Below are 15,472 nucleotides of genomic sequence, written 5' to 3' on the forward strand. Positions count from 1 at the left end.
GGCGAGACTGGAATCTCTCAGCTTCAAAACGGTCGCGAAGAGATGCGACATGCTAGTCGCGCGGTCTCTGAAGTTTCCAGTCACCGTAAAACAGTGGTACCAACATCATTAGATTTCGGTGAAAAATCATATTTTCTTACCAAAATTGGTTAAATGTTAATTGGAAAATCAAAATAACCTTATGTAAACGCTGCAGCGCGCGTGTTGTCAGTTTTTGTACAACACGGTTGATAGTTGAGTTTGACAGTTTGAGGTTATGTGATTATTATTTCAACTGGGTTTCAGTAGCGCCGTGTGCGAAGCATCACATTGGTCAGTTTATGAGTTCCTTCATAAACCAGTTCCATCAGATTTCAGTTGTGCCGTGGGAGGATGGCCTTACTATAATAAATTATAGTGTCTGTACTACAACTTTGGTCCGCGTACTATGTACGATATAAAACAGGTATAGTACGCCTAAAATACTATAATTTTGAATAACGGAAAAAATATGTAAAAAGTACTAACATTTCGATATTTCCGTTCGATAAATTGGTGCAAAGTATTATAATTCCTCAATATAAGAAGATTTGGTAACTTGGAAAAAAAATGCTCGAAAAACGTAAAAAAATCCCTTGACTTTGGTTTAGAATGAAATTTATTGAATTCTTCGGTTAGCATTTTGGGTCGGAAGAGGTACCTAAATAAAAAGGGGTCCCGGAGTTTCTCAAATTCTCCGTTAATTTTTTTCTGAGAAACAAAAAACCTAGGTAGGTACACATTATACCAACAGAATGATGACAACGCGTACTATATTTTTTCCCCAAATACTATAATTTAGGAGGCTCTGTACTATAATTCCACTTTGAAATGATGGCTACACTGATTGGCAACAGCGTAGACCTGTCAGTTTGTATAAGGTTTGGGAAGTGTTTTGTTTCGCTATAAACGGCATTTTGTAGTTTGTCAATAGATCTTTCGCCGGAAATTATTTATTTAATGGTAAGTTTTCTTAACTAAATCATATTGTTTTACGGCGTCATCAAATATTTCAAATATTTTCATCATAGGGACACTTTTATTTTGATGGTCGCCATATTGGATAGAATACGTGAACTCTTGGAATACCTGGACCACGTCCTAGTTTGGACATCTTTGACACTTAAACATAATATTACTTGACCATTATAAAATAAAAAAGTATTAAAACAAGATAATTTAGATTTTCTAAGGAATTACTAACTCGCTTTAATATTAGTGATGATAATAATGGTTTTTGAGTATGTTTCTAAAAGTAGGTATCGTAATATATTTTTGTGATGAAAACAATAAATCGAACTTAATAACTACCTACTTACCTACCCATTTTATTTTCAAATATTGGGTTGACATCAAAATATTCCCATCGTCAAGGTTTATTAGATTAAAAGTTATAACACCATGTACAGAATATGAATAAAATGTAAAAATCGCAGTGCACTGATGATAGTTAAATTTGTCCATCAAAGCGCACTATAATTATGTAGTTTAGGTAATTAGTAGAAAATATGTTCGCATGGATACCTATTTCTTTAGTCAAGAGGGTGCGATAAATTGGACAATCTTTTTTGGTCCGCCCACTTGGATTAGTACCTACCTACGCCAATACAGTCCAAAAACTGAGCCACTGAGAGCATTAATATGTAGATATGGGTATAATACTACTATCAAATAAATCAATTTATTGTAAAAATAATAATATATTGTTAAATGAAATTAAAACTTTGCTATGGGCTACATGTAAACAGCCTGCGTTGTCTATGACAGCGGAGCCTCATGTTAAACTTGTCGGTCTCTAGTATTAGCATTTAATAATGAACTGCCACTTCTTCCCACGTGGCAGAGGTGGTCAGCTCCCCTATATGTTTATTGGGTAAATGTGCCGCAATGCCCGCATGAGTTTTTATAACTTTTTTTTAGACCAACCACAACATAACCTAACCTACCCCAACCTAATTTAATCTTAAGCCTCGATGACATTGAGCTACTTTACAAGTTGCTTGTTGGCAAATTTCAAAGCGGGCTAGTCAGCTGGTGCGATTGTGATGATGACACACAAAACTTTCCACTCATTCAGAAGCTACAAGCTAGCGACTATTTTGACAGGACGTTGTTCGTTTTTTTACTGGGAGGTCGCCACTATCGTTCTACTGCGCAGACGCATATCGGCCCACACGCCAGAGTGTAAAGTAGACTGGCTTTCAACTTTTCTCGGTAGATTGTTTACAATCTGCTTGTTAGCTTGTTCGATGATGACGCTGGGCGAGTTTACAATCAGATTGTAAATTCGCCAACAAGCAGCTTGTAAAGTAGCTGAATGTCATTGACCCATTAGTGTGTGATTATGATGCATCGAAATGTATGAAAATTTCAAATTTTTAATTAACAATTATTGGATCGAAATGTATTTGCGCCAACAGAAAAAAGTATTTAACATAATTGTCTGCATGGAATAAACTTTTGTAAAAAAAAAATATTAAAGCTCATGCAGGCATCTGCGGTATAATTACCGTTTATTGTGTATGGTTGGTTGCTATTGCGTCTATTGCTTGCCACCCCTCCCACTTTTTATTTTTCTGCCCAAACTACCAGACCTTAGATAAGTAATAATTAATGTAATTACTACATTTATAGCATCGGGTCTGCTTTGATTTTTTTAGGAAAAATGGCTCCAACAACATATCAAAGAAAACCAGGAGCAATCCCTAGGAAGCACTGCAGTCCCGCCAATTTGAAGGCTGCACTCGAAGAAGTTGTAAAAGGAAATTCTATGAGATGTGCTGCAGAACTATACAACATCAATAGGCTTACGTTAAACAGATACTATCTACGTTTAAAAGATTTGAATCCAAAATTAACGCCCAAAAAAGTTGCTAACACAAGCTTGGACTTCTTTATACCTAACTACAAGAAGCGACAAATATTTTCAGATGAACTCGAAAAAGAGCTGGAGTATTCTATAGAAGAAGCCGCTAAAGCGATACCCATAATTACCACTGTCCAAATAAGAACTGTTGCATATGAATTTGCATGCGAACATGAAGTTCCAGTACCCGATATATGGCATAAAAATCATATGGCCGGATTTGAATGGTATAGAGCTTTCATCGAGAGACATCCACATTTGCTGAAGGTTTTACCGTTACGTTCTGGACAAGGATTGCCTCTACCGTCGAAAAAACCTCTAAAGAAATACTCACCATCACACTCAAGAACGGTTTATTATGATTCTATGACAACTGCTGATTATAGAGTGCATGATATAAAAATGGAACCGGATTATAGTGATTATGGTGATGATGATGACGATCCTGTGATCTTTTCGGTTGGTATCAAAGAAGAGGATGAAGAAGATGATGATGAGGATTCTTGGATTCTCATCGTCAATTAGAGCTTAATAAGATCGATACAAAATCCTACAGTGTCTGTTAACGAATCCTGTGCTTTGCAAGTGTTAGCTTCTGCGAGGGAGTTCTGCAAAAATTTGCAAAACCTGAAAATAGTATAGCATAAATTTTTAAGATCAAAATGATAGTCTAGTTTTGCCTAATGGTTATTATTGAACAACTTATATGACCCATGAAAACATTCTTATTTTTATAACCCAGATTCTTGACATTCCAACATCGTATTTGTCAGCCAAGTAACATACTGGTTCTCACTGCAAGCTGTTTATTAACTATTTCCGATTTGTCTTTCAATGATAGCACAACCTATTTTTTCGTTGACACTGATTAAACATTATTTAAATCAGGGTGGATGTGATCGGGGCCACTGCCCTTAGAGTTTGTCCTAGAATCATGTCTGTCGGGAGTGTGGTAAGAGTACTGAATAAAAGTACATTTGTGTTTACATCTGATGGTCGAAGTAATTTTAATTAATTTTGTAGCTTTAACGCCCGACATCAATGGTTTTGGTGATGTAATGTCACCGTTATAGCTCCTGTACACGTGCATGGATTTACTTCCACCAGTAGTGTGTATTTTAAACTATCGCGATAAAAACTGTTTACACGTAAAAGTGCTGACTGTCTTGCCAACCTCATTCTTCATGAGTAAACGAGACGCGATGTTATCATTTTATGGTACTATGTACTATTTCTTACCGGCAAGTTCGCCACTAGTGTTCTACTGTGCAATCGCGAGGTATTAGCACGAGCAGCATTTTTTCTTTCTCTGTCTATAAAGTCTAGGAAGCTCAGCAATAGTATCTGCCACCCATTTAAATTTCTTCGAGTCTGCTTTTTCCTATAAGACACGTTTTCTTTGATTTTGATATTTTTTATTTTATATTCCGGTATTTTTGTCTTATATAATATAATGACATTATCAGAAAATTCATACTTTGGCACATTATTTCCATAAAACATTCAAATGTATTTTTTTATGTTTTATGCTCATACGTAGGTATACATAACAAACAAAAAACATGAAACTTTTATCTGTTATCTTAGATTTAAATTGACAAGAGCACAATTACCTAATGTAAAATACAATTATTCAATTATGGTTCATACATTGAGTTGTACTGCAGTATATTGTAATATCATCCTCACAAGAGTAATGGCAGATTGTTCACCTCTGAAGGCTTGTATTCTTACTTCGGTGTATGTATGTTTACATGTTTTTCAATATCGTCATTATACCTTTAACACTGGCTCAATGTGTATACAAAACTATATAGGAGAGGTAAAAAACATTGCGTACTATCATCAAATTGTTTTATAAAAAACATTTCCATATTATAAGACTGTTTATAAAATTTGCAATATTTTTTCCTTTTGCAATAAATACAACCGGTTTGAAGGTGCGACAGCAATCAATATAATATTATGTATGATCCAGAGCAACGAGCAATGGTTGGACAAAAGGATAATGACCATTCGTCTCAAAAATCTGTTACTCTGCCTATATTCTCTATATCTCTGCCTATAGCTCTTAGTAATTTACCATTTTTCTAAAGAATTTCACAATGTACTATTATTATTATTTATAGATGGGTTCATATGTTTCAATTTTTTTTCGAAAACTATGAGTGCAAATATGTTTTGATTTCAAGCAAACCTTTAACACAATCACTGCTGACCTTTTAATTACCACATTTAAATAACACGTTAATTATATCTAATGGTCAATTACTCCAAACGCGCCAGTCGCGGTGTTAGCACGAAATGAGTTAATTAAGAAAATTTTCGAGTATCAATCCTGATTAGTTAGTGTCGCGCTCAAAATTTTTTAAAATCACTATCAGATTTAAACTATTTATTGAATATTTAATCATTGGTTGAGCTTGATGATATTAAATTGTCATAGAAACATAAACTAGAACTTTTTATATAACTAGTCGGACAGAAGCATAATATTATGACTTATTGTTTCATTCTGATTTAATGTTAATTTCTGATATTTAAATTTGTAGGTTTTTGATAATAGTATATTCATTGATTTTCTATATTTTCTTACTATGTATATATTTTGTGCTATTAATGACTATTAAATTTAATGATTCGTGTTTATACTTTCTGATAAACAAATAATTGAACAATAATATTATTATTAATAAACTCACTTAATTTGTGTGCACAGAACAAGTTAAATGATGTGTCTTGTCACTCTATTTCTAATTTATAGTCATTTTGTAGTTACAATTACATAATCACTATTGGTTTGTCTGAATATAAACTATTTATTTTTGCATAAGTTGCAAGCTGAAGGACATAAAGTCAAATAATGTTAACTGCGTCACCAAATTTTTACAGAACAGATAAAAATCACCATATTATTAAATTTTATTAATTATTACCTTGTTAAACAACTTATATGTAGATAACGTTGTATGATTTTATGCCATCAAAAATGTATTTAAATTAAAATATATGAAATTATTGAATAAATATTTTTGCAATTTAACATAGTCTTTGCTTTTAATATACCACAAACAAATCCACATGGGTTAGAATGATGTCTTACAAACGGTGTTACATAATAGCGACCAAAGTAATACATAATAAAATAATTTTCCTTTAAAATGTAGTCTATAATAACCCAGTCCCAGATATTCCACATCGAGCTGAATATTACTCTACCCATCCCAATTCGCATAGCAAGCTCCTTATCCAAAGTGCTATCTCCTGTTATGTGCACCCTCAGATTTAAAGCTAACGAATAAATTTTCAATATAAAATTATGTCTGGTGCGATAACCCACTCTGTAGAAGTCTTTAATCCTCTGCCCTATAATGTAAATGGTAATATATCTTACCTTCCTTACCTTTCAGTGGTGGCCAAACCGTGGCGCACTGTATGATTACAAGTGGCGCAATGATATTACTAGCCATCTCAATGATCTAAATTTAAAACTACAAGGCAAGAATAAATTATTTCCTAGCTTAGTAAATAGCATCCTTGGGCACTTTCCTCCCTGTTACATTACTTTCTTCGCGGTGAACGTACGTTTTACGAAGGAGAAGTTTCCAAAATAAACTCGTCTCATCTGCGTTGTATACTTTGTACGCGGTGGACTACTGAATTTGACAATCGAATACCGGCGAATTATAGATCTTGATTTTGCGCTTTCAACTAGTAAAAATAACGGCGGATTATAGTAGTTGTCGGATAATCGAGCAGCGGATTACTGAGAGTGTACTGTATTTCGCTTTGGATCGACATACAGATGTGAAGAAGCATTTTCATCCGTGGAATTGGTTAAAAGCAAAACAAGGTCGCGAATAACTGATTCAAATTTGAAGAATCATCTGCTTAGGGATTCCAATCCCGGGATCCCGAGCTATTTTCGATACCTATGAATCCTGGGATTGATTTTTTTATCAATTTTTATGGAAATTAAAATATAGCAGAAAAAATACTTTTAATAACAAATAACTACATTAGAAATAAACTGAGTTTGAATGAAGTTTGATTTATACCCATGTGTAAGTTGCTGATTCATTTTATTTTTTCACATAAATTAATAAAAATGAGAAAGATTGGCACTTTTAACAAATTCCATCATGATCTCATTCCTTTTACACAGTTTCATATTTGGCTGACTAATAAGATTTATGAAGCGGAAAGGCCATAAGTACACCATGATTATTTGCTTTACTATTTTAAATCTCGCTAATCCATTCATTAAATCTTTACTATCAGAAACAGCAACCTCATATTAAATTCACATTATTATTTATATTCCAATATTATTTACTCCATTAAACTTATGTATTTCCAAGATTGAACGTAGATATACAATATTAACAATAAATGTCTTATGCGTCAATTACATTGAGCTACTTTACGAGCTGTTTGTTGGTGAATTTAAAAGCGGGCGATTCAGCTACTGTGATTGTGATGATGACACAAAACTTTCCATTCGCTGAGAAGCTAGCTACTATTTTGATAGAACGTAGTTCGTTTTTTTACCGGGAGGTTGCTACTGCGCAGACGCAGTAGGCCCACACACCGGCGTGTAGCGTGTAAAATTAACCAGCTTTCAACTTTTCTCGGTAGATTGTTTACAATCTGCTTGTTAGCTTGTTCAATGATGACACTGAGCGACTTTACAGGCAGATTGTAAATTCGCCAACAAGCAGCTCGTAAAGTAGCTCAATGTAATTGACGCATAAATAGTATAAATTATACTAGATTTATTTTTGACCGATTTTATCAATGTTATTTGTAAATATAAAAATTTTATATTAACAATGGAAAATAATGCCAATCCCGGGATTGTCAAATTGTAATCCCGAAATCCCGGGATCAGAATTTTGGCGCGGGATTGGATTCCCTATATCTGCTGCTCGCAGTAACAAATTTAACACCAAACATTGAAAGACTAGCGAAATCCAAACGCTATAAGCTCTCAGTCATCACATCCATCAACTGTGGTCCAGAGTTATCTTCACCAAACGAGACTCTCTGGCAGCTGTAGCACCATTAGCGGGGTCCACAACAGCGATCACCCTCTCGTCCAAGAGATCATTTCTGACTATTGTACATTGGTGCTCCAATAAACGTTAACTGGCATTAATTAATTAATTTAATTGCGTGATTAAGTTATTCCTTTTCCTCCCGTCAACGAAGCAGATCCTATCCCTATTTTCCAACCGTGAGTGTAAGAAGGTTGAAAAGGTGCTTGAGTTGTATTGCGCATCTGAACTCATCTGTGAAAAAAATTAGTGCACGGTATACAAAAGGTTGACCACCTCTGCCTTACCTAATGCTAGGATTACAGCCATCTGTAAACAAGTCAAATAACCCATTCCTATATGTAATTCACATTTCTGTGTCAAAATATATCTTATATTCATGATCATAAAAATCCAATCATGTTGATATCTTTTCAACCAATACAGTATGTAAGTAAGTTTACAATTAAAATAAAATTTATGTGCCAGGGGCGAAAGTAGGTGTTTTTAGCGTCTGAAGTAGTAAGAAAAGTTACAGGTGTTGTGTATTACAAAACATGTATCATTGATAGCGATACAATACTGAATAAAAAATATGTGATGCAGTGACGTCCCGTGGGGGTAGGCAGATTGAGCGTCGCTTGGGAGCGACAGTTACTCGAAGGGCGGCAAATCGAGGATAATTATTTGGTATACCTAGTACATAGAAATAGGTACCTAAACTGAGTACTTAATAACGAATATATCTTGCCTTTAAAAAAATCAGCTCACTGGTTGAAAATAAAATGTATTAATAAAAGATTTAACAGGACTGTATTTTTTTTCGGGTTCGCGATGTCTAGTTTACTTTCGTTGCCTTTCGACGTTCTTGGTGACCAGCAGCCCGATTTCCTAACTATCGTCTCGTGTGGCACCAGACGACATGACGTAATTGTGACGTCATGTCGTCTGGTGCCACACGAGACGATAGTTAGGAAATCGGGCCCCAGGGGCTCTATGTTAGAACTTGCGAGTGCAAGCTTCCCGGTCGAGATGACGTCATATGACATCATTATGACGTACTACCGGAGTGATAATAGCACTCGAGAATATTACGCTACTCCGACAGCGGCGCTATTCATTGTCACCATACACATATAGGTGTATCATAATAATATTTTCTATGGTTATTCTGTGCGCGGTCGGCATGCCTCGAGCGTGACGACACAATTACGTCATCTCGTCTGGTGCCACACGAGACGAGAGTTAGGAAATCGCGGTGCAGAAACGACACGAGCACGGATAATAAAAAAATATTGTATACAAAAATGGTGCAGCATTATGGCGCTGCCCAGGGGCGGCATTTTGTCTAGGGACGTCACTGATGTGATGGAATATTGGAATTATTATGTACCTACTCCAGTGGGTCTATTCTATACTTATCGACCGCTAAAGTGATAAATATTATCAAACTTATGGTAGGTTCGTATCAAAGTATTAGCACTTATTGTAACAATTACAATAAGATGTTTGTAATTGTTGCAATAAATGCTATATTTTAACAGCAGCAAGAGAGGTGCTGTTAAAATATAACATTTTATTAACGACAAGTGAAGGAGCTGACTAGGGCCAGCATTCACTCCGCCCTGAGAGAATCAGATGATCGAGAGAGATGGAAAGTCTTAATCGCTCAAAAGATGACATAATTTTAAAGGTGGTCACGATAGCCGTGAGGGAACGACCTAGAAGAAGAGGTAGGTAGATAAAACTTATGTCAGTGAAAATATGTCCGGAGGTATCAGAAAAATCTTATTTTGCATTCGTATTTATTAAACTTATGTACATTTTATATCTTCACGTAAAATAAAACAATAAATATTAAGTTAAAATTTATTTACCTTTATTTTAGTGTTAAAAATTAAATTTCATTATTTTATATAATGTTTTCATAAAAGGTGCTGATAAATTTCCATCTGGTAATCTAAGTTCGGGCCTGCTACTACTTTTTATCAAAAGACTGATTGATTTAGATACGAGGGTGGGTCAATAAGTCCTTAGAAAAGCCGACAGGTGGCGCGACTAGTACTGTAAGCGGTTTGTTTTCATGCAGCGGCACTACCGATTCAGTATGCTGCGAAGTTTCAATCAGATTGGTCGGGTTGTTGTGTGTTTCTCGTACATTTAAAAAAAAAATTTGCTTGTGGAAAATGGAAAAATGGAAAATGGAGAAAATTGAGTTTAGAGCTGTATTAAACATTTTAATATAAAAGGGTTAACAGCAAAGGAAATAAAAAATGAGTTGGATTTAGTTCACGGCATATCTGCTCCTTCACTTGCAACTATTTATAACTGGTTAAATGAATTTAAACGTGGTCGTACATCAACAAAGGATGAACCACGCTCAGGACGTCCTGTAGAGGTGACTACACCAGAAATGATCAATAAAATCCACGATATGGTGTTAAGTGACCGAAGATTAAAGTTCAGTGAGATAATTGAGGTTACAGGGATCTCAAAAGATAGCGTCATTTCTATTTTACATGACAAATTGGGCATGAAAAAAATTTCTGCAAGATGGGTGCCGCGTTTGCTCACAGTCGACAATAAACGCAATAGGGTGGTGGCCTCTAAAGCCCTGTTGTCGCTCATGCAACGCAATCCGGATGATTTTTTTCGTCGCTTTGTGACTGTAGATGAAACATGGATACACCACTATACTTCCGAGACGAAAGAACAGTCAAAGCAGTGGATTGCGAAAGGCGAACCATGTCCAAAGAAGGCGAAAACCGTAAAATCAGCTGGTAAGGTTATGGCCACTGTATTTTGGGATGCACGTGGAATTATTTTCGTTGACTATTTGGAAAAAGGAAAAACAATAACAGGGGATTATTATGCATCTTTATTGGACCAGCTAAAAAACAAAATTGAAGAAAAACGGCCTCATTTAAACAGGAAAAAAATCCTCTTTCATCAGGACAATGCCCGTGTTCACACATGTTTACGATCAATGGCTAAAATTGAAGAATTGAAGTTCGAATTGGTCGACCACCCACCGTATTCGCCAGATTTAGCCCCCAGTGACTTCTTCCTTTTCCCAAACTTAAAAAAATGGCTAAGTGGACAACGTTTTTTTTCAAATGAAGAAGTCATCGATCGGACAAATGCTTATTTTGAGGACCTTCCGAAAACTTATTTTTCTGACGGTTTAAAAAAAATTGAGAAACGTCTAACCAAGTGTATTGAGCTTCAAGGAGATTATGTTGAGAAATAAAAAAAAAATACAAAAATAAAAACTGTTTTAATGCTTTTTTCTAAGGAATTATTGACCCACCCTCGTAGCATAGTATATGATAATTTTATTTCTAGGACCACCACAGAAAAGAATTATTTCTGAGTTAACTGAGGACCACCTTGGCAACCAATAGTAGTGTTTTGCTCCAATGTTAGTGTTATAGAAAATGAATTAAATTTTGGTAATAAAGTTATGCGAGATAATCTTTCAAAATTTCATCAAAGCGCAAAAAAATATCCATAATATTTGTTATTGAGTTTTAAGGTGGGGAGGGAGCAGAGTTAACAAAATCTAGCAGGTGTCACTGACTTTCACAATTACCCCGCCTACCACTAAACTTATGGATTCTCATTGATTCAACCTCGGAAAACCGCACTGTTCCAGGTATACTCTTCATACCCAAGACATTCCACACGTTGACTCTAGCGATAAACACCTGACCTGTAGGTATGGTATAACTATGATACGTGTTATTACGAGCTGTCTCATCCACATGTGGCTATCGAATGTGCATGACTAAACTTTAACAATTATAATTATTGTTAGTACCTATCCATTTGTGTCATCCGCGATGTCTTGTATTATCTTTTAGACATGCCGCATCATAATATTAAAATAACCATTAGATTCCCCAGATATTATTTGCACCAATTTATGAGTGCGACGGTATTCAAGTGGCTAAAGCTTAGCGTGTCGTAAAATGGCAAGAGGAGCGGGGCCAACCCATTGAGAATGCTGTGTGACAGTCAAATCATCCGGGTCACGATCCTTAGTCATGAGGTCTTGAGGAAGAAGAACTAATATGCCATTTACCTAAATAAATTATACATACATAATTTTAAAACATCTCATGCATATGCCCACTAGATTTTTTTTTTTAGAAAAAATTACGACACCTGACGAGACTTGAACTTGTAACCGCTGAATTCACGCCAGTATGATTTTCCAATTAAGCTACGGGTATCCCACTTGATTACGACGATTTTAACTCTTTTTGTAGTGGGTAATATGCATGAGATGTTTTCAAATTATGTATGTTCAATATATTATAGAATGTTACATTCTCAAATCTTCTGTCATATTATTTGAATAATCAAAAGAACAGTTTTGTCTAAACAACTACAATAGACTTCTTGATCACACTTTCGAATCAAATCACTTTCGCTCCGCCTCTTACAGAAATGCAGTCAATAGATGATAACTGATAACAAACGAGCTCATGACGTAAGTAAGAACAATATTGTTAAACAGTTTATTAATACTTTCAAATGAAAACAACACACACATAAGTCGCCTGCACTGCCAGAAGAATCTGACACCATTCTACACGAAATGTACATCGCTCCCTGAAAGCAACAGTGAGATAAAGTGAAAAAGTCGATTTTGAGATAAGTACCTATGTGAATCAATTGCTAAAAACTTCTATCTACACAATGAATCACTGAGATTTTTTTTTAAAATAGTAATACCCCATTGGAAAAAATATCACTGTTGCATTCATTAAAATTGTCCTGTAACTTCAAAGGAACAGTGGAATAATGGTGTACACAAAATACTATTATGATCTATTAATAATTATAAACTGCAGAAAGAACAAAATACACATGTTAGTAGTTAACTGTTTCATTTATATGACATAAAAAATAAAGTTCAATTATCTCGAAATTAGTATTTTTTGCTTTCAGATAGCGATATGCATAATTATATTATTATATACCTATCTATTTATCTAATTATATTATTTGCCCAATGGATGTTCGGTTTGGCTCTTCTCCCTCGGCTTATTACATATTTTTCCGGTTCATGGTCGCTCGTACAGTGTCCGGAAACTTGAAGTTCGCCGTATCACACTTCACCGTGAAATGTTGTATCGGAAATATATGACCGTATATTAAAGGCCGTCCAACCTCTGGGTCGCATAGTACTTACTGACATAAAATTCATGTCTAAATAAAACACGGTCTTGTCGGTTTACACTTTAGAGGAAATTTTGAAAATAGCCGATATACTGGATTATTTGTTAGGTTAGGTTAGGTTTTCACTCTTGAATTCATGAATTTTGCCAAAATCAGCTATGGAAAATAAATTAATGTTCATATTGAATCTAATAAAATTGGAGATCGTATAGTATACGGTCATCTCTTTCCGATAAGAAAGCTCACGGTGAAATGTTTTAAGTACAATTTACATGTAACCCGCTCGTACAGTTGGTACACCTGGATAGTCTAACAATATGTTATGTAATCAACATCTCTATAATCCAGTCAGTATTGGTTGTATATAAGAATGTAATATCTTTTTTACATTGTGAATTTTATGATGATGCCATTTTCATATTGATAAGCACTGGGACTACAGGAGATTATAATTCAACTCCTGCGGCACTAGTACTTAGTAACAAGGAATGGCTCGCGTAGTATTGTTGCTTCTTTCTTCCATTTTTCTTTGTGGATCTTATTTTGGTTGTTTCTGGCTCATCTGATCTCTGCTGAAGCTGTAGACAAATTACTGAAACAAAATGAATATTGTGATGATTATTGCTAGATAATAATTTTAACAAAACATGTTTTGCTTATTAATAATAGTGATACAAAACAATAATATATCAGTAGGTATATAAAAGGCAGACATCCGAAATATTTACAAGCAAGCATGGTTACTAAAAAATAAGATTAACCATTTGGGTAAAGTGGCTGTAGCTCGAATAAATCTGATGACTGATAATATAGAAATTAATAAGAAAAGTTTTTTCCCGATTGCCACAAACTAAAAATCCCGTAGGGGTAGGCAGGCCATGCGTTACTTAGGGGTGACACATAATAAAGGACGGACAATGTAGGAACGAATACGAATATTCTGAAGAAGAATTCTGAGAAGCTGTGGCGGGTTGCTATGAAGCAGATGATGACGTCGTCGCTTCTTTTGAAGCATAAAAACAGTCTTTGCAATCCATCCTATTTTTGTTTTGTTTTACCTAGATTGCAGTTTATCGTGCATGAAAATATTTCTCAAGGGGGCCTCCAAGCCTGCCATCTTCCCAGACCTCCACGTAGGTAAGTAGCTAAATATTTCAGTGGAAATCGATATTCTTAAGTAAGTTTCGTGGAATTGCACTAATCATCAGCGGATGATGTGTAGGCATGTATTTTTTTTAATTTCCGAAAATAGATAGGTGATAAAGTAGGTATGTATGCACCTAACAAATTTGCATACAGTTTGGGACTGAAAATCAATAGGAACGGCATTCCAAGTCTGCCTTAGGGCGGAACGCTGCCTAGGGACGTCACTGGTAACTCATTAAAATACTGTCAAGAATTTGATATTTTTATGTTTATAATTTCTATTAAATCAATAAATAATTGTGATTTTTCGAACAATTAATAGAATGATTGAGAATTGAATAAGGTGAATTATATTAAATATATTTAGTAGAATATTTTTTGAATCCCAATATATCCATGAGCCCAGGGTCCAGGTATTCTAATATATTACCAGTGTTAACTTATTAATTACCTAATTTATATAACAAGCACCCGTAGTGGACAGAGGTACTGACATAACACCTGTCTCTGAACACATAGGCCGTGGTAGGTAATCTACCTCCTGGTTAATTCGTATGTGTGGTAGAACCATTAATATAGGTCGTACCATACAGGGTACACCATTCTATATATTACCTGAATACGAAAGTATGTCCTTTTTCCCGAAAACCTACCTGACAAACATCTCTAAGAATCGCCCATGTTGCAATGCATTGTTTAATTTTAAGTACATACAATATATAAACATCTGGCGTTGGATAATTAACGCGTTTGGGAGAAGAAAACAACAATAGGTAATGATATAAACTAATTAAGGTTCAACACAAATACAAATGACGATCGGGCGATATAAAAAATTATATAACTAATTTCTGCATTACTAATCGCTAGAAAGCCTCAAATAAACTTATCTCGGTGTTGCCGGCAAGCTTAGGATGGGTTTGGGTCGAAATCCCGAATGCTGAAATCCCGATTGGCCGGAATCCCGAAGGCCGAAATCCCGAAAAATAATTAAGAGAGATAAAAAAATGCTTTTTTGTCTCTCCTGTAAAAAATTGCGCAATCGTAACACTTATCTTGAATTGCGCAAATTTTACAAAATGTATGATTTTTTCGTCTCTCTTGTAAAATAAGCGCAATTCAAAATAAGTGTTAAGGTTGCGCATTTTTTCGCAGGAGAGACAAAAACCCATTTTTTCTGCAAAAAAATGTTTTTTTTTTGTTTCCCTTGTAAAATTTA

General features: G+C 35.0%; 1 protein-coding gene across 2 annotated transcripts; it reads left to right on the forward strand.

Annotated features, from left to right (window-relative positions):
* The first annotated feature begins 853 nt into the window (after positions 1-853).
* On the forward strand, positions 854-4,432 carry LOC147067093 (uncharacterized). 2 transcript variants are annotated; one of them, XM_085953987.1, is made up of 2 exons: positions 854-981; positions 2,679-4,432. In XM_085953987.1, the coding sequence occupies exon 2, from the start codon at positions 2,684-2,686 to the stop codon at positions 3,407-3,409; it is 726 nt and encodes a 241-aa protein (XP_085810113.1). In that variant the 5' UTR covers positions 854-981; positions 2,679-2,683; the 3' UTR covers positions 3,410-4,432. The 2 variants fall into 2 exon arrangements, with proteins under 2 accessions (XP_085810113.1, XP_085810112.1); XM_085953986.1 differs by lacking the exon at positions 854-981 and adding an exon at positions 1,117-1,273.
* The last annotated feature ends 11,040 nt before the right edge of the window (positions 4,433-15,472 follow it).

This window comes from Rhyacophila brunnea, unplaced genomic scaffold, assembly GCF_057557595.1.
Source record: "Rhyacophila brunnea isolate RB1 unplaced genomic scaffold, BYU_Rbru_1.0 scaffold_4, whole genome shotgun sequence".
NCBI classification, from domain to species: domain Eukaryota; kingdom Metazoa; phylum Arthropoda; class Insecta; order Trichoptera; family Rhyacophilidae; genus Rhyacophila; species Rhyacophila brunnea.

Excerpts from the sequence above, each read along its gene's own strand:
- LOC147067093 (XM_085953986.1), top strand. The coding sequence starts at position 1,240 with ATGATAATAATGGTTTTTGAGTATGTTTCTAAAA. Across the intron at positions 1,274-2,678 it reads TTTTGAGTATGTTTCTAAAA|GAAAAATGGCTCCAACAACA; the intron begins GTAGGTATCGTA and ends TGATTTTTTTAG.